This window comes from Oncorhynchus clarkii, chromosome 7 (genome assembly GCF_045791955.1).
Source record: "Oncorhynchus clarkii lewisi isolate Uvic-CL-2024 chromosome 7, UVic_Ocla_1.0, whole genome shotgun sequence".
Lineage (NCBI taxonomy): Eukaryota > Metazoa > Chordata > Actinopteri > Salmoniformes > Salmonidae > Oncorhynchus > Oncorhynchus clarkii.
Genome location: NC_092153.1, coordinates 44,016,846 through 44,036,412, shown reverse-complemented (window position 1 = coordinate 44,036,412; position 19,567 = coordinate 44,016,846). Strand labels below are relative to the sequence as shown.

General features: G+C 42.2%; 1 protein-coding gene across 2 annotated transcripts in view; it reads right to left on the bottom strand.

The window, feature by feature from the left end:
* Window positions 1–19,181, bottom strand: part of LOC139413349 (FERM domain-containing protein 4B-like) — a 39,634-nt gene extending 20,453 nt beyond the window's left edge. The window contains exons 1-7 of one of the 2 annotated variants that reach the window (XM_071160607.1): window positions 18,965–19,181; window positions 15,937–16,002; window positions 15,724–15,818; window positions 15,323–15,415; window positions 14,773–14,857; window positions 11,948–12,004; window positions 11,559–11,581 (exon numbers count right to left, since the gene is read on the bottom strand). In XM_071160607.1, the coding sequence (XP_071016708.1) occupies window positions 11,559–11,581; window positions 11,948–12,004; window positions 14,773–14,857; window positions 15,323–15,415; window positions 15,724–15,818; window positions 15,937–16,002; window positions 18,965–19,126 (581 nt within the window). In that variant the 5' untranslated portion in view covers window positions 19,127–19,181. The remainder of the gene's footprint in view (window positions 1–11,558; window positions 11,582–11,947; window positions 12,005–14,772; window positions 14,858–15,322; window positions 15,416–15,723; window positions 15,819–15,936; window positions 16,003–18,964) is intronic. The other variant, XM_071160606.1, reaches the window with a different exon arrangement.
* Window positions 19,182–19,567: the final 386 nt, after the last annotated feature.

Sequence of the window (19,567 nt, the reverse complement as noted above, 5' to 3'; positions counted from 1 at the left end):
ATGTTGAAAATTCAATGACAAGGTGGAGACCAAAAGTTGTTTTATTATTATATTTCTACTTATTTTACTAGAAATAGGGAATTATTTAAGAAAAGTGCAAGGGCGCTAATATCTTTGGCAGCAACTGTATGTGCTGGTTCTTATGATTCACGAGTAGGGTTGCAAAATTCCAGGAACGTTCAATACATCCTCTAGTTTTCCAGAAATCCTGGTAGGAGGATACTGGTTTTCCTGCTTACTCAAATCAAATTCTAATTTAGTTGGCAGAGTACACATTGCTTATATTCCTAGCTCCAACAGTGCAGTAATACCTAACAATGCACCCAAATCCCTAAAATTTAAATAAAGGAAATAATAAACATAAGAACGAGCAATGTCAGAGTCCAGAATCTAAATGAATGAATGAGTGTGTGTGTGTGTGTGTGTGTGTGTGTGTGTGTGTGTGTGTGTGTGTGTATATATATATAGTATATGAACAGAAAAGATGTACACAGCAGTAGTTACAGTGCATTCGGAAAGTATTCAGACCCCTGGACTTTTCCCACATTGTTACGTTACAGCCTTTAAAAAAATTAATTTCACCTTTATTTAACCAGTTAGGCTATGGGGATGACAAGTACAATATACCTGCTGGAGCGCGTGCTACAGGTGGGTGTTGCTATGGTGACCAGTGAGCTGAGAAGGCGGGGCTTTACCTAGCAAAGACTTATAGATGACCTGGAGCCAGTGGGTTTGGCGAAGGATATGTAGTGAGGGCCAGCCAACGAGAGCATACAGGTTTTGGTGATAAAACGGATGGCACCGTGATGCTCTACTCAACAAACTGGATGTAGTCTGTTGGGGGATATTTTGTAAATGACATCGCCGAAGTCAAGGATTGGTAGGATAGTCAGTTTTACGAGGGTATGTTTTAGAGGTCGACCGATTAAATCGGAATGGCCGATTAATTAGGGCCGATTGAGTTGTCACAATCGGTAATCGGCATTTTTTGACACCGATCATGGCTGATTACAATGCACTCCACGAGGAGACTGCGTGGCAGGCTGACTACCTGTTATGCGAGTGCAGCAAGGAGCCAAGGTAAGGTGCTAACTAGCATTAAACGTATGTTATAAAAAACAATCAAACATAAATCACTAGTTAACTACACATGGTTGATAATATTACTAGTTTATCTAGCTTGTCCTGCTTTGCAAATAATTGATGCGGTGCCTGTTAATTTATCTTTGATTCATAGCCTACTTCGCCAAACTGGTGATTTAACAAGCCCAATCGCGAAAAAAGCACTGTCATTGTACCAATGTGTACCGAACCATAAACAACAATTCCTTTCTTAAAATCAATATATATATTTTTAAACCTGCATACTTAGTTAATATTGCCTGCTAACGTGAATTTATTTTAACTAGGAAAATTGTGTCACTTCTCTTGCGTTCTGTGCAACAGAGTCAGGGAAAAAAGCACAATCGTTGCACGAATGTACCTAACCATAAACATTTATGCCTTTCTTAAAATCAATACAAAATCAATGTTTTTTAACCTGCATAATTAGTTCAAATAAATCCAGGTTAGCAGGCAATATTAAACTAGGGACATTGTGTCATTTCTCTTGCGTTCATTGCACGCAGAGTCAGGGTATATGCAACAGTTTGGGCCGCCTGGCTCGTTGCAAACTAATTTAGACTTATATTTAGACCGTATTCACTGAAAGATTAAACGTTTTGTTTTCGAAATGATCGTTTCAGGATTTTACCATATTAATGACCTAAGGCTCGTATTTCTGTGTGTTATTATGTTATAATTAAGTCCATGATTTGATAGAGCAGTCTGACTGAGCGGTGGTAGGCAGCAGCAGGCTCGTAAGCATTGTGCTTCAAGCATTGAGCTGTTTATGACTTCAAGCCTATCAACTCCCGAGATTAGGATGGTGTAACCAATGTGAAATAGCTAGCTAGTTAGTGGGGTGCGCGCTAATAGCGTTTCAATCGGTGACGTCACTCGCTCTGAGACCTTGAAGTAGTTGTTCCCCTTGCTCTGCAAGGGCGCAGCTTTTGTGGAGCGATGGGTAACAATGCTTCGCGGGTGGCTATTGTCAATGTGTTCCTGGTACGAGCCCAGGTAAGGGCGAGGAGAGGGACGGAAGCTATACTTTTACACCGGCAACACTAAAAATGCCTATAAGAACATCCAATAGTCAAAGGTATATGAAAAACAAATGGTATAGAGAGAAATAGTCCTATAATAACTACAACCTAAAACTTCTTACCTGGGAATATTGAATGTTTAATGATTTATTATTTATTGCAAAGCAGGACAAGCTAAATTGATTTTATTGATGTATTAAGTTAAAATAAAAGTGTTAATTCAGTATTGTTGTAATTGTCATTATTACAAATAATTAAATAAAATGTATCAATTTTTTTTTAAATCACCAAAAATAAAAACAAAAAAAATATATATATATATATATATATATATACACACACACATACACACACACACACACTGCTCAAAAAAATAAAAGGGAACACTTAAACAACACAATGTAACTCCAAGTCAATCACACTTCTGTGAAATCAAACTGTCCACTTAGGAAGCAACACTGATTGACAATAAATTTCACATGCTGTTGTGCAAATGGAATAAACAACAGGTGGAAATTGTAGGCAATTAGCAAGACACCCCCAATAAAGGAGTGGTTCTGCAGGTGGTGACCACAGACCACTTCTCAGTTCCTATGCTTCCTGGCTGATGTTTTGGTCACTTTTGAATGCTGGCAGTGCTTTCACTCTAGTGGTAGCATGAGACGGAGTCTACAAACCACACAAGTGGCTCAGGTAGTGCAGCTCATCCAGGATGGCACATCAATGCGAGCTGTGGCAAGAAGGTTTGCTGTGTCTGTCAGCGTAGTGTCCAGAGCATGGAGGCGCTACCAGGAGACAGGCCAGTACATCAGGAGACGTGGAGGAGGCCGTAGGAGGGCAACAACCCAGCAGCAGGACCGCTACCTCCGCCTTTGTGCAAGGAGGAGCAGGAGGAGCACTGCCAGAGCCCTGCAAAATGACATCCAGCAGGCCACAAATGTGCATGTGTCTGCTCAAACGGTCAGAAACAGACTCCATGAGGGTAGTATGAGGGCCCGACGTCCACAGGTGGGGGTTGTGCTTATACAGCCCAACACCGTGCAGGACGTTTGGCATTTGCCAGAGAACACCAAGATTGGCAAATTCGCCACTGGCGCCCTGTGCTCTTCACAGATGAAAGCAGGTTCACACTGAGCACGTGACAGACGTGACAGAGTCTGGAGACGCCGTGGAGAACTTTCTGCTGCCTGCAACATCCTCCAGCATGACCGGTTTGGCGGTGGGTCAGTCATGGTGTGGGGTGGCATTTCTTTGGGGGGGCCGCACAGCCCTCCTCATGTGCTCACCAGAGGTAGCCTGACTGCCATTAGGTACCGAGATGAGATCCTCAGACCCCTTGTGAGACCATATGCTGGTGCAGTTGGCCCTGGGTTCCTCCTAATGCAAGACAATACTAGACCTCATGTGGCTCGAGTGTGTCAGCAGTTCCTGCAAGAGGAAGGCATTGATGCTATGGACTGGCCCGCCCATTCCCCAGACCTGAATCCAATTGAGCACATCTGGGACATCATGTCTGGCTCCATCCACCAATGCCACGTTGCACCAGACCGTCCAGGAGTTGACGGATGCTTTAGTCCAGGTCTGGGAGGAGATCCCTCAGGAGACCATCCGCCACCTCATCAGGAGCATGCCCAGGCGTTGTAGGGAGGTCATACAGGCAGGTGGAGGCCATTTTATTTTTTAAATATTGTTATTTATTTATAAAAAAATCGTCCAAATAATCGGTATTGAAAAATCATAATCGGTCGACCTCTAGTATGTTCGGCGGCATGAGTGAAGGAGGCTTTGTTGCTAAATAGGAAGCCGATTCTAGATTTAATTTTGGATTGGAGATGCTTAATGTGAGTCTGGAAGGAGAGTATACAGTCTAACCAGACACCTAGGTATTTGTAATTGTCCACATATTCTAGGTCAGAACCGTCCAGAGTAATGATGCTAGTCGGGTGGGGGCAGAAAATCAGTTGAAGAGCATGCACTTAGTTTTACTAGCATTTAAAAGCAGTTGGAGGCCACGGAAGTAGTGTTCTAAGGTGTTGAAGATCGTTTGGAGGTTTGTTATCAGTGTCCAAAGAAGGGCCAGATGTATACAGAATGGTGTCATCTGCGTAGAGGTGGATCAGAGAATCACCAGCAGCAAGAGCAACATTGATATATACAGAGAAAAGAGTCTTAATCTAAAATGGATTCAGTTGTTCCCCCACCTCAATTTACACACAATAGCCCATAATGACAAAGCAAATATAATTTACATATTTTTGCTAATTTAAAAAAAATACATAAATATCACATTTACATAGGCACCTTTGGCACCGATTACAGCCTTCTTGGGTATGACGCTACAAGCTTGACACCTGTATTTGGAGAGTTTCTCCCATTCTTCTCTGCAGATCCTCTCAAGCTCTGTCAGGTTGGATAGGGAGTGTTGCTGCACAGCTTTTCCAGGTTTCCACAGAGATGTTAGATCGGGTTCAAGTCTGGGCTTTGGCTGGGCCACTCAAGGACATTCAGAGACTTGTCCCGCAGCCACTCCTGTCTTTGCTGTATGCTTATGGTCGTTTTCCTGTTGGAAGGTGAACCTTCACCCCAGTCGGAGGTACTGAGTGCTCTGGAGCAGGTTTTCATCAAGGATCTCGCTGCACTTTGCTCCATTCATCTTTCCCTCGATCCTGACTAGTCTCCCAGTCCCTGCCGCTGAAAAACATCCACACAGCATGATTCTGCCACCACCATGCTTTACCAGACGTGACGCTTGGAATTCAGGCCAAAGTGTCCCATCTTGGTTTCAGACCAGATCATCTTGTTTCTCATGGTCTGAGAGTCCATTAGGTGACATTTGGCAAACTCCAAGTGGGCTGTCATGTGCCTTTTACTGAGGAGTGGCTTCCGTCTGGCCACTCTACCATAAAGGCCTGATTGGTGGAGTGCTGCAGAGATGGTAGTCCTTCTGGATGGTTCTCCCATCTCCACAGAGGAACTCTGGAGCTCTGTCATAGTGACCATCGGGATCTTGGTCACCTCCCTGTCCAAGGCCCTTCTCCCCCAATTGCTCAGTTTGGCCAGCTCTAAGAAGAGTCTTGGTGGTTCCAAACTTCTTCCATTTAAGAATGATGGAGGTCACTGTGTTCTAGGGGCCCTTCAGTGCTGCAGAAATGTTTTGGCACCCTTCCCCAGATCTATGCCTCGACATAATCCTGTCTCGGAGCTCTACAGACAACTCCTTTGACCTCAAGGCTTGATTTTTGCTCTGACATACACTGTCAACTGTGGGACATTATATAGACAGGCTTGTGCCTTTCCAAATCATGTCCAATCAATTCAATTTCCCACAGGTGGACTCCAGGAGAGTTGTAGCAACATCTCAAGGACAATCAATGGAAACAGGATGCACCGGAGCTCAATTTCAAGTCTCATAGCAAAGGGTCTGAATACTTGTAAATATTTGTTATAAAGTTGAAAAACTCTCAACCTGTTTTCGCTTTGTCATTATGGGGTATTGTGTTTAGAGTTGATGAGGAGTTTGAATAAGGCTGTAACATAACAAAATGTGGAGAAGGGGAAGGGGTCTGAATACTTTCCAAATGCACTGTATATAGGATGAGCCTTGACTATAATAACACAGTATATACACATATGAAGTGGGTAAAACAGAATGTAAAAGAATGACTGATTCCGGGAATCTTCCAACTGGAATTTTGGGATCATCTGGGAATTTATTTTAAGTTCCCAGAATTTTGCAACCCTACTCAAGAGTATGTGTTTGTTAATGCTATCACATATACATTGTCAACATTCCTTGAGGTTGGTGTGTGCAGTACAGGCATTGACTTCCATAATCTATTATACCAGTGCAAAGAATGAGACACAGGTCTTCAATACTTTGTCATTTTGAATACTATTTCCTCTCACTTTTGAGTACTGATTAGTATGTAGAAGTCTGGAAGTGATCTAAAAACACAGCATTAGCTTGTTATCTCTCTTAACTAACTGTGCTGCATGTCACTATCAAGGTCTGTGATAGTGAACTATGAGTCACTCCAAAACAATTACTGATCGCCAAAGAGTGCTATTTACTTGGCAGGCCAGAGCATTGAAGCCCAGAACAAAAGCCATTCACCAGTTCTGGCATGCAGTGTTAAAAAGGTACTGTACAACTCAAGAGGAGAGCTTTTCAAAAATATGACTTGGCCTCTAGGACAGGACTCAGAACGGCAGGTCTTTCATATTTTTATCATGTTCTAAACTACTGGGCCAACTTATAATACTTATGTTTTGGTCCTTTTTTATTGAACGTATTGGATGTGTAACCTTTATTTAACTAGGCAAGTCAGTTAAGAACAAATTCTTATTTACAGTGACGGATGTACGTACTAACAAAACAAAAAGCATGAGCTGAGCTTACATTTTCAAATATCTCACTTGAGGTTTCTCCATCTTCAAAGTTAATGAAAAAAAGCTAAACAATCACTAGCATGCAGAGGCCATAATGATCTAGTTATGGGAACCTGCTTACTCCACACAAAGGTGAAACACTACAGAGAGAGACTCACTTGAATAATTGCTCCCAAGCTAGCTGCTTCAAGGTTCACTGGTTTCTGCTGCTATGGCAGTTCACTGCTACGGAGTTTGATGGCATACATTTTATAGGGCGCTGGGCCTGGTGTTGTCGGGTGATCTACTCTGAAGCCACATCGCCTTGTCAGCAATCTGGAATTCATTACGATGTCTTATCTTCCTGCAGCGTGGGCTGGGGGCAACTCCTCCACCCAGCCAGCCAGCGTGTAGGCTAAACACTCATATGTCAGCTATTTCAGTGGGCTGAGAGTAGTTCATTGGAAAGGAAATCCAGGGAAAGAGACTGGTGTGAAAAGAGATGTGGTCCCCATTGCTGTGAAAGTCTCAGTAAAAGCAGGTTGAATCTACACTCGAGTGAGTGAATTGACAGTGCCAGGCAGGGGTGCTGTAACTCAGGGGCTCCCAATCCCCCCCCAGGGCCCCTTTTTCACATAGCCACTAGCTTGATATTGTTTCATTTGAGGGACCTAGGAAAATTATTATTTTGAGGTTCCTTTCCTGCAATTCTACATAGATTGACAAAACATATTTTAGATATGAATTATTATTAAATTACGTAAGGAAAATAAAGTCTAGACCCAAATGTTATTCCATTACCAAATATGTTATGATAATTTACATGAACCCTAAATTTACAGAAAGTGAATAGATCAATTGATAGCAACAGAGTCACACATTCTATAAGATTACTTCCCAAGCAAAGTCCAATTTATTTGACTTGTCGACTTTAGGTCGTAACTCTGCTTCTGACTGTCGTAGAGACCAACCAAATATATTTGCATGTGCACCAGTGTCGTGTCTTCCTAGGGCATTTTACCTCTTGTTTCAAGCTTAAAGCATTACGGATATATGCATAATTTTAGATCAGTATATAAACAAATCGCAAATTGTAAAAAATAAAATGCATCAATACTGAACAAAAATAAATGCAACATGTTAAGTGTTGGTCCCATGAGCTGAAGAAAAAAAATAAAAGATCCCAGAAATGTACACCCCTGTTAGTGAGCATTTCTCCTTTGCCAAGCTAATCCATCCACCAGGTGTGGCATATCAAGAAGCTACTTAAACAGCATGGTCATTACAAAGGTGCACCTTGTGCTGGGGACAATAAAAGGCCACTAAAATGTGCAGTTGTCTGACACAACAATGCCACAGATGTCAAGTTTTGAGGGAGTGTGCAATTGGCACACTGACGGCAGGAATGTCCACCAGAGCTGTTGCCAGACAATTAAATGTTCATTTCTCTACCATTTGTTGCCTCCAACATTGTTTTACAGAATTTGGCAGTATGTCCAACCGGCTTCACAACCGCAGCCCACATGTATGGCGCCGCGTGGGCAAGCGGTTTGCTGATGTCAACGTTGTGAGCAGAGTGCCCCATGGTGGCGGTGGGGTTATGGTATGGGCAGGCATAAGCTACAGACAACGAACCCAATCGCATTTTAATCGATGGCAATTTGAATGCACAAAAATAATGTGACGAGATCCTGAGGTCCAGGTATCTGTAACCAACAAATGGATATCTGTATTCCCAGTCATGAGAAATCCACAGATTAGGTCCTAATGAATTTATTTAAAATTGACCTATTTCCTCATTAACTGTAACTCAGTAAAATTGTTGCATGTTGCGTTTATATTTGTGTTCAGTGTGTGTGTGTATGTGTGTGTGTATATACAGTGGGGCAAAAAAGTATTTAGTCAGCCACCAATTGTGCATGTTCTCCCACTTAAAAAGATGAGAGAGGCCTGTAATTTTTATCATAGGTACACTTCAAATATGACAGACAAAATAAGGAAACAAAATCCAGAAAATCACATTGTAGGGTTTTTAATGAATTTATTTGCAAATTATGGTGGAAAATAAGTATTTGGTCAATAACAAAAGTTCCTCAATAGTTTGTTATATACCCTTTGTTGGCAATGACAGAGGTCAAACGTTTTCTGTAAGTCTTCACAAGGTTTTCACACACTGTTGCTGGTATTTTGGCCCATTCTTCCATGCAGATCTCCTCTAGAGCAGTGATGCTTTGGGGCTGTTGCTGGGCAACACGGACATTCAACTCCCTCCAAAGATTTTCTATGGGGTGGAGATCTGGAGACTGGCTAGGCCACTCCAGGACCTTGAAATGCTTCTTACGAAGCCACTCCTTCGTTGCCCAGGCGGTGTGTTTGGGATCATTGTCATGCTGAAAGACCCAGCCACGTTTCATCTTCAATGCCCTTGCTGATGGAAGGTTTTCACTCAAAATCTCACAATACATGGCCCCATTCATTCTTTCCTTTACACGGATCAGTCGTCCTGGTCCATTTGCAGAGAAACAGCCCCAAAGCATGATGTTTCCACCCCCATGCTTAACAGTAGGTATGGTGTTCTTTCTTTTTTATGATCATTTTGACCCCACGGGGTGAGATCTTGCGTGGAGCCCCAGATCGAGGGAGATTATCAGTGGTCTTGTATGTCTTCCATTTCCTAATAATTGCTCCCACAGTTGATTTCTTCAAACCAAGCTGCTTACCTATTGCAGATTCTGTCTTCCCAGCCTGGTGCAGGTCTACAATTTTGTTTCTGGTGTCCTTTGACAGCTCTTTGGTCTTGGCCATAGTGGAGTTTGGAGTGTGACTGTTTGAGTTTGTGGACAGGTGTCTTTTATACTGATAACAAGTTCAAACAGGTGCCATTAATACAGGTAACGAGTGGAGGACAGAGGAGCCTCAAAGAAGAAGTTACAGGTTTGTGAGAGCCAGATTTCTTGCTTGTTTGTAGGTGACCAAATACTTATTTTCCACCATAATTTGCAAATCAATTAATTAAAAATCCTAAAATGTGATTTTCTGGATTTTTTTTCTCATTTTGTCTGTCATAGTTGAAATGTACCTATGATGAAAATTACAGGCCTCTCATCTTTTTAAGTGAGAGAACTTGCACAATTGGTGGCTGACTAAATACTTTTTTGCCCCACTGTATATATATAAAAAATATATTCAAATCAAGGAAGACCCCCACAAAATGTTGTTGCCCCACTAGGTTGGAAACCCCTGCTGTAACCTATAGACCTAATGTATTATACTAACAACATCTGACTGGGGGGGGCTTTGACCACGAGAGATGACATCATAATGGTTAGTCCCTCTGACGCCTGGCAGTTTACAGTGGGCCAGTGGGGTCTGCACTCTTAAGGCTCATCCTTCTTAGAACAGGCTGTAAATTGGAAAGGGGGGTCTCCCTAACTCCTCCACATCTAATCTCAGAGCTGCAGGGCCCTTTGCAATGCCTGTCTTAAGCAGCGTATGTTATATGAGGGGATTTGCCAACCTTCCTCCTCCAAAAAGGTACAAATGAAAACCATCAGAGAGAAAAAATAATGTATTAGCCTAAGAACAACTCAGGAGAGTGTAGGCTGGGCTATATAGTTGGACAGGCTGCCATCCACAATGATTTTACAGACTTTGTTGACAGGGTCTGTTTCATTGTGCTTTCAGTGAGGACAAAGTGCAGCACATACCCACGCCCTCAAAGGCTGAAACATTAACTCACGTAGCTGCCTGACACCTCAGGGCTAAAGAAAATCTGTAAATCACCCCTAACATACTGCAATACAAAGCTGTGAAGGGCTTCACTGGCCAGTCTGAATAGAATACAATCACCATCAACTCTGAAGCTTGCTGAAAGGTGGGCTTGAAAAAAAAAAAATTGGTCCTAGAGTTTTTGAGAGTACAAAGATGGGACTTTAACGTAGAAACAAACAGGCATTTTCAGCATTAAATATCACGGTGTGCATTCACACCATACAATTCCTCACAGAGCAGAACACAAAGCCTTGTGTTCAGATAATGGCCAGGGGCCTCTAGGGGACCCAAGCTGGGGAAAACGCCCCACAGGTTCAGCAATATAACCAGCTCGTCCACTCTGACAGACAGGACAATATTTACTGACTACCTCAGACCTCTCCAACTGACAACTAAAATAACAAACCTTATCACTTGGCCAAGCCTTAAAGTGCTTAATACTGCCACAAAAACATATTAGTCCTAGTTCTATATAACATTGAGGGAGAAGATGAATGATTGCCATCTTGTGCAGCCAACAACAATCTAACCCAAGACATAGTTCAGTGTACTGAACTAGATGCGGGGAAAGGAAATGCAATAGCCAGGACACAAACTCAACAGAAAGCAATTGAGGTCAGGTTTTCCAGAGTAGAGCCTATAGCATTTGGCTACTGAGCAATGGAGATTGAAAACAATAAAACACGTCCCATTTAACATGCAATCAGAACTGAGCAGGAAAACTGCATCTAGAAGCATCACTGTATGTTCTACAGATGCTTTCATCAACAGGGAATACATAAAACAGGGACCATATAAAACAGAGTTGCAGGTAAAGCAAATTCCAGCTCAACACCAAAAGAACAACACCAAGGAAATCATCAACTACTAAGGGAACACCAAGATAAAACCCCAAATCTGAACCAACGTAATTAACCATTAAATGACCACTGCGACCCTCCCAGCCTGGGTTGTCCACTGAGCTTCGACCCAACACCACAGGTCTCAAACATGTGGGTCAAACTACATAGAAGCATCGATTATGGGGTAAATAACAAATGCGTAGATTGCTTACTGTAATACGACTATAGACTGCTTAATTAATTAAGAAACTTGAAGCTTACACAAAAACGTGTTGGAAATGCGACTGAGTGAATAGCCTGTGCAAGTTTAAGCAATTTTATTACAATTGTCTTTAACAAAAGACGCATGCAGATCATAATTTCACACACAATTGACTGTATTCTAATAATATTATTTATTTATCGATTTGAGTTGACATGAGTGAATCCTTACTTTGTGTAGTCTCCTTTGGCCTCCTGGGAAAAAAATAGCACCCTTATTAGTGGGAATGATGATACAACAAGTAGCCTGGAGGACTTCAACATCAATAGGCCTATGTCATAGCAAGTCTTGAATGTTCCTTGGGACCACGGGAACACTTTTTAATCTCACTCCGTGTTGAATAGCATTACAGCAAAACATAATTGCACGCTAAAGAACTAAAATCATAGTAAACGACTTCAATATTAAAGTAAAAACGTAACTACTACACATCTCTCAAAATAAAAGTTCCGAAACCCTAACCTTTTTTGTAACAAGCGTGCATGCATGCAGTGTAGATTCAGTTTAGATTCAAATCGCTGATGAATGACAACTCCACAAACTACAAAAAATACATTTACCTGCAAGGCGTAAGCAGCTAATTTGAAAACGTTTTCACTCTCCACTTCGATGATCTCCTGCCGTGGGGGGGAGGGGGGGAAAGGAAATTGCAATATTATAGGGTGGAAAAACAAGTGTACCACATTCGAACAGTAGCACTTGACTTGAGGCAAATCTCATTACCAGCCGTACCTCTGCTCCACAGTTACCGACTGAACCATTTCCACTGAAAAGTGGGTGCGCGTGTTTAAGGTTGAGTCGGAATATTAGAAGAGTTTTTCATATTCTTCATCCACGCTCGAAACGAATTATTGTTACGTTTATCATAACATAGAACGAACGTGCGTGCATACAATAGTTACAAAAAGCCAGTATAATCGCAGTTTTTTATCATTTCAACCCCCTTATCAAAATGGTACATTCTGAGAGCAGGTTCACGTTCCTCCAGTGACCAGGGGGGAAAAAGTTACTCCTGGCAACGTTGGATCACTATCCACAAAATGCACGTATCCCATAACGTATTTATAGTGTGTATGATATCAAATGGATTTATGTTAAGTTCAATACAGGGTTATGAATTGGCAGTGTGCGTGAAATTTTTAGGTCACTCAATGGAGGATACGGTGGGGCTGTTGTTAGCTTGCTAGTACCCTCTAAAGTAGAAAGGCAGACAGGCTGCTCAAGATGTAAGACTATCTCCGTGGCGTGAAGATGATCAAGGGCGCGTAAATACATGGGTAGCCTCCCAGATAGCAAAACATGTACCCCCTATCACATCTGAACTATTGGGAATGGGATCCATCGTTTCCTCTTAAGTAATTCAGCAACTGTAGGTGATAAACAAATGCAAATGGCTGTTGGCTACTCAGACATACTGATACATATATATATACACATACACACACACACACACTGAACAAAAATATAAATGCAACATGTAAAGTGTCCCATGTTTCATGAGCTGAAATAAAAGATCCCAGCAATGACCCATATGCACAAAAAGCTCATTTCTCTCAAATGCACAAATTTGTTTACATCCATGCTAATGATAATTTCTCCTTTGCCAAGATAATCCACCTGACAGGTGTGGCATATCAATTGGCTGATTAAACAGCAGGATCATTACTCAAGTGCACCTTGTGCTGGGAACAATAAAAGGCCACTCTAAAATGTGCAGTTTTGTCACACAGCACGATGCTGCACATGTCTCAGGTTGAGGGAGCGTGCATTTGGCATGCTGACTGCAGGAATGTTTAGCTGTTGACAAATAATTGAATGTTAATTTCTCTACCATCAGCCACCTCCAACATATTTTTAATAAAGCCCTTTTGTGGGGAAGAACTAATTCTGATTGGCTGGGCCTGGCTCCCCAGTGGGTAGGCCTGGCTCCCGAGTGTGTGTGCCTTTGCCTTTCCCAGGCCACCCCAAGGCTGCACCCCTGCCCAGTCATGTGAAATCAATAGATTGGGGCTTAATGAATTTATTTCAATTTACTGATTTCCTTACATGAAATATAACTCAGTAAAATTGTTGCTTTTATATTTTCATTCAGTATAATTCTGTTAAGGTTCAAGTTTTATTAGTCGTATGTACGGGATACGCAGGGTATACATCGTCCAACGAAATGCTTACCTTCGACAATGCAACAACAATAAGAAAACAAAAGATACGAATATGAACATAAAGTAAATGGCAGTAGAATTGACTAATACATTTTAGCATATGTATAATACAGGAGGAGGAGATAATGCAATAGGCAGTACGAGTGCTATTGATGATCATTTTTCAATGCATCTGCCAAAATCAAATTGCAATAATAAAAAAAAAAGCTATTGATGGTCAAAGGTCAGCTTTCCAATGTCAGACTAATAAGGGAAGTCAACAGTGGGTGCAGCACTCAACCCTTTACAATCACTGGTAGATAGCACTACTTTATTTTACAATTCTCACATGTGTGTGTGTGACCATGTGATGTATGTGTGTCTGTATGTGTACATTATGAAATTTTAGACCTGTTCCTCCAGCTGCATTATCCAATGATTTCTTCCTCTTGGTTATCTAATAGTTTTACAGCAACACAGCTCAGAAATTGATTTCTTCTAGTCTGTCTGAGCTGTGTGTGGCATGGGAAATATGCACAGGCCTCAGAGAGAAGAGGCAGTGAATCAGGATATTGTTCTTTTTCATGTTTGTACAGTGCAGTGTTTCCAAATAGAAAGCCCTAAGTCAAATGATATTTTGAAGGATTAGGGAACTATTTGGTACTCTTGGAGAAAGCCTGAAAGCCATCATTGTGTTGAAGAATGTTGCATTAGAGTAGCCTACATAAAACAAAAGCAGGGAAGTCTCTGTGAAGTCAGCAAGTCAAGTGAAGAACTCAAGTAACTCTGTAGAAGAACTGCTATAAAGACTGTTTTTGAACGAGCTTAAAATAATTGATAGTAATGAGAGTGGAGAGTGTCCAGTCAAACAGCTAGTCCTTACTGTCTTCTGAAAATAATGTGTAGACATAAGAATTCTCTGGCCACCTACTGTGTTTCTGGCCCACATGCTTGTTGTTTTAAGATATTGATGTCTGGAGCCAACTTTCAGTTCCAGCAGCCAGTCATCCTATCAACTAGAATTCCACAACAGGAACCTTTGGCTTGTGGGATTATATTTTCACTTCTCAAATGATCACAGGTCATCCAATTGGTTTATGTCTGAGCATGCAGTGGAACAGGGTAAGCACAATATATGCATTGGCATGGAAATTGAAGGACAGGCTATGGAGGGCTGACTCGTGGTAAGCTCAATAAAATCATATTGAGTAACAAATGTAAGAAAAGTAGCTACATCCACTTACATTAAAGACTGACGATTTGGCATTTAGGAAAAACAGCTCGACTGTTGTATTCTCTTTCAAGAATGTTATCTTCTCAATATAAAACCTGCAAGACACAAATAGACATGATGTAATTAAATGAAGTGCTTGAATTAGGTGTAAGGGTAATGCTCCTGGTTGCCTACTCCAATTTCAGAAGTCGTTCATATTGCAGAATATTACATTAGCACCATCTACTGGACATGACTAGCTACATGTGGTCAGGGTTACAAGTACCTCCTATCAACACTGGGGGAATGAACAATGACGCCCAGCTCTTTGAGCCTGGGCAACATTTATAGATACCTACTTTTTCTTCCTCAATGGATTTTTCAAATAAACCACATATAGCCTAATTTGCAAAGAGGAAGGGTAAGTTAATGGATTTAAGAGCATGTAAGACACACTGTCAAAGCCTCAGCTTGATGATAGATGTGGTACACTATAGGGTAGCTGGCTGGTACAGTACGGCGGTCCATACTGTAGGCTACCAGCTGAGAGAGAAAGCGAGCGAGAGAGAGAGATCCCTCACCTGACCAGGAATTTGAGCTCCATTGGACCAGTCTTTTTAGTGAAGTCATGATCCAGGACCCTGCGATCCAGCTGGAGCCAGTTACTCTGACCACTTGGGAAGGATGCAAGCAGATTTATAGGGTTATAGGCAGAATACGTGATCATCAACACGACTACTCTGTTAGAACTCATGTTACTTACAAGAGATGCAATCTATTTAACTGTGCTGTCAACTGCTAGACTAATACAAAGTTCTCTCTTAAGTTGCATCATTTCAACTTGTGTCATGGAGATGCAATCAGCAGCATGGAAAAAGAGCTAGACTGGTTTGCACCCATGTACAGTATTTTATATCTGACATATTGGACATATGTTGGACATATGTCAGTGAACTAGAATGTAGCTAGGAATTGTACATACGTGTCATCGATGAAGAATAGTCCAAAATACTCCTTCTCCTTCAGGTTAAAGTGTGAGGACACCAAATCTAACAAATCCCGGGACAAGAGCTTTGGCTAGGAAAATGAAACCAGGTAGAGTACAAATGAACACAAATGCATGAAGTTTCCACACTAGAGAATAACGACAATTCAAAGCACAGAGGTTGAGTTTGTGTAGAGGGTGCGTACCTACCTGGACCAGCAGCTCCAGCTTCCTGTCGTCCAGGAGGTGCACCTGGCATAGCCGGCCCTCCGTCATCTGTGGGAAGGGAACAGACATGATGAGATCCCCAGACAGCATGGCGACACTTTCACGACACCCAGCACAGCGGCTACTACACCCTCACTCTAGCACCATCTAATTCCTGGTGTCTCCATGCACTGCTGAGACCCAACCAGCGGCACGGCAGCTGTACACCCTACATCCATGACCTTCCTCTGCACCACTCTCATTAACATGAACCAAATCTAATGATCCAAGCCTTTCCTCCCATGTAAGACAAGAAAATGAATCATCTACGGTATAGCTGTTGAATAGATGAATGGATTCCTTTTCCATTGTCCAAATGGATGTTAGTGTTCGGGTGCTGTCGGCACATTTTACAGGTGTGTGTGTGTGTGTGCTTGCCGTATATTATTCCATGTCCTTGGGTGAGATGAGTGTGTGGCGGTGTTTGGCGTGAACGGCACGTAGTGGGCAGTCAAACTACGGTTGGTGATATTGTTGGTGATATTTTAAGACCCATAATGTGCTTTCCTTATTCTGTTATTTCTGAGAGTGTGTAGAGGATTAAGGACATTTGTTTCCAGCACAGTTGTAAGAAACAAGAAACACTGAATGGTCAGGTAAACCTGAGAGACAAACAAAGAATGACCATGTAAGAGGTCTGCGAAAGTTGCAGGGAAACCAGGGAAAGATACTGCACAGGATTCGTGTCAATGTTGACTCTCAAGGCTGCCTGACACTCAGGAATGTGGCAAAGACGACAACATTTATTTCTGTGACCCGTTGGAGTGAAAAACATGTGGCTCCCAACTGGCTTGGCTGGCCTGGCCTCTGTGGTGGAAAGTGACTGTCACGTTAGGGACCAGTGACCACAGAGTGGGAATAGACGTTCTGGGCTGATGTTAACTACAGTCTACCAGAACATATTGTTCCCTTCACCACAACAGAGCTGATTTTAAACTGTTATACAGGCTACTTTTTTACTTTGTTTTAGAATACATAAAACCTCATTGAAATGTACTCACTTGTGAACATGTCTGGACCAAGCGTTTTAATTACTGTCACGCAAACACAAAATTATCTAAACTCCCCTTTTTCTAAACTCAAAGTGTAGTTTTTAGGCATTTCAAAAACAAAGTTGAATCATTATATCCCTTGAGAATTCAAGCCCTTTCCGATTGGTTCAATAGCCCACCTATACAGCAAAGAACAAAAACACAATCATGGATTACTGGATGACGATCAAATTCTTAGAGTTTTTGTAACACAGAAGAAACTATAGGGCCGGTTTGCATAGAACATTGTGTGCTTTCTGTGTAATCCATCTTAATATAGAGAATTATTGTAGCTGTTAATTACACAAGCTCCATTGTCTGTGCAGGGATTAGTCACTATAGTAACCCTTTAAGGGATTATGTGGTTGTCCAGTGCATGATCCACACCACATTATATTTATCAATGTTGCATTGTTACGGACAAATGACATCAAAACATAAAAACAAAGAGGCCAGTATCTTCATGGTCTAAAATGTGTTAGTCTTCTAACATTGTTTAACGGGATAAAGTATATTAACAGTAGTACTTATTTAATTACGCCCCCTGATTTTCTGCTCCTCGCTTGTGCCCTTCTCTTGCCCCCTAAAGCCCCGTCTACCTACCCTCACACCACCACCTATTTTATATTTGCCTTAGCAACTAATGAGCTACTGCTCAGTCTGAACCCTATCTCCAAAGAATTACGCTACAGCTCACTGCACAACCAATTTCAGAAAGACAGAGAGACTCATAAAACATTTAAACAGACGCCTAAAATACCCTTAGACCATAAAGATGTACAATGTGCTGTGGATCGACAATGTTTTTTTCACTCATTTATTTTTTCCTAGTAGCATGGCAGTAAAATAAGAATTGTTGGTGACTATCTATCCTAACAATTTTTTTACTTTAAGTAACTAAGTATTAAGAATCACTAATGGACCGCCCCGCCCTCCTCCCCACGCTTGCAGAAGGCTAGAGGCCATGGCTTTAGAGAGGTTGACCCGCAGGATTAAAGGAAGGTCATGTGATGTGTAATAGCCATGACACAGAGGTCATCCCCTTGACAGCCTGTCATTGGGGTGGGGCGTTCCAGCCATGGCCTCTTCACACGACCTCCAGACACTGACCTACATGGGCTTAGCTCCAGCCCTGCAGCGTTAGCCCCCGCCTGTAATTCACTGCATTAAGCCCCACATATTCTCACTCATTACCATCTCCTGTCACCATCCATCTTCACTGATAATGATCTACAAATATGAATCATGCCATTTGGTTTAGTAATACTTCATGAAGGCCAACCTTTCCTAATTTGACAGATCTGAATTATTGACATTTTTGAACATTTTCAAGATTTGCCAGACATGTACGTAGAGTTATTGAGGATGTGTAATTTGTGCACACGCAAGATCCCATTCAGGTGCTCCAGCAAAAAAACAGCATTTCAAAGTGCTTCGCTTCTATCTGGGAGATCAAAAGACTGGCCATGCTGCTTCTTGATGACTTCCACATGTGCCATGAGACCCCTGTAAACCCGTCTCTGGGACTCAGTCCTCACAGGTACAAACTGCAAACTTTCACCCAATAGACACCATGAACTGGACACTAACCAGTCCAAGGCAATCTATCAAAAACATTATTTCATTCTGAAAGTGAAATTGAAATGTAGTTCCCCTTTGGACATACTCCGTTATCGCCACAACGTGATGGTTATTCTATAGACCCCAGACAACTCCTGACAGATATGCCCATTTACAGAAAGCAATATATCAACAAGACAAGTCAAATTAGAATAGATCAGACATGATCTCGCTCCAGGCACCAGTACCTCCCAGTTAGCAGCTGGCACCGTAACTGTCAACAGAGCAGTCAATAAAAGCCACATTGATTTGAGCAGCATGTACAGTACAACCTTTCCCCTGGAGTAAAGGAATTGATTAGTAATGCAGTTTCAGCAGACCTGATAGAAGTCCCCGAGCTGCCACCATGTCTGTAGGAAGCGGCGGGCTGGCATGAGCCCCTGAGAGGACCACCTTCTGAGGGTCTGCTCCGCCAAGTTCCAAACAACCTGGCTGCTTGAGGCCAGAAGCTCCTCCACTCTAGACATGAAGCTCACAGCCATAGCTGCCCCGTCACCGCTCACTCACTCCTAGAGATCAAGGTTCCCGGTGCCCAGCACAGCCTTTCTCTACTGATCCTAGTTCGTAGAACGTCTGTGATGCTTGAGAGATCCCTGGCCCAAGAGAATGTACGCTGCTGCGTTGAACACCGACTTCACTCGGTGTCTGGATGCTGTTGTGAATGTCAATACCCTGGAGGAACGTCAGTGGTAGTCTACTATTACACACACGCTTTACTATGTCTCCCTGCTGATGTAATCTGTGTGAGTCACAGCTCTGGGCTAGAGAGGCTGGAGTTGTAGAGCTGGAGTGGAGTGTCCCAGCCTCCCGCTATGGGTCCTGGTCCAAGACATAGCCTCACACTCACAGGACGAAGAGGAGAGGGAGGGCAGGACAAAGCCACAGAGAACCAGCCTAAAGAAGCTTGGTCTGCTTACCACATA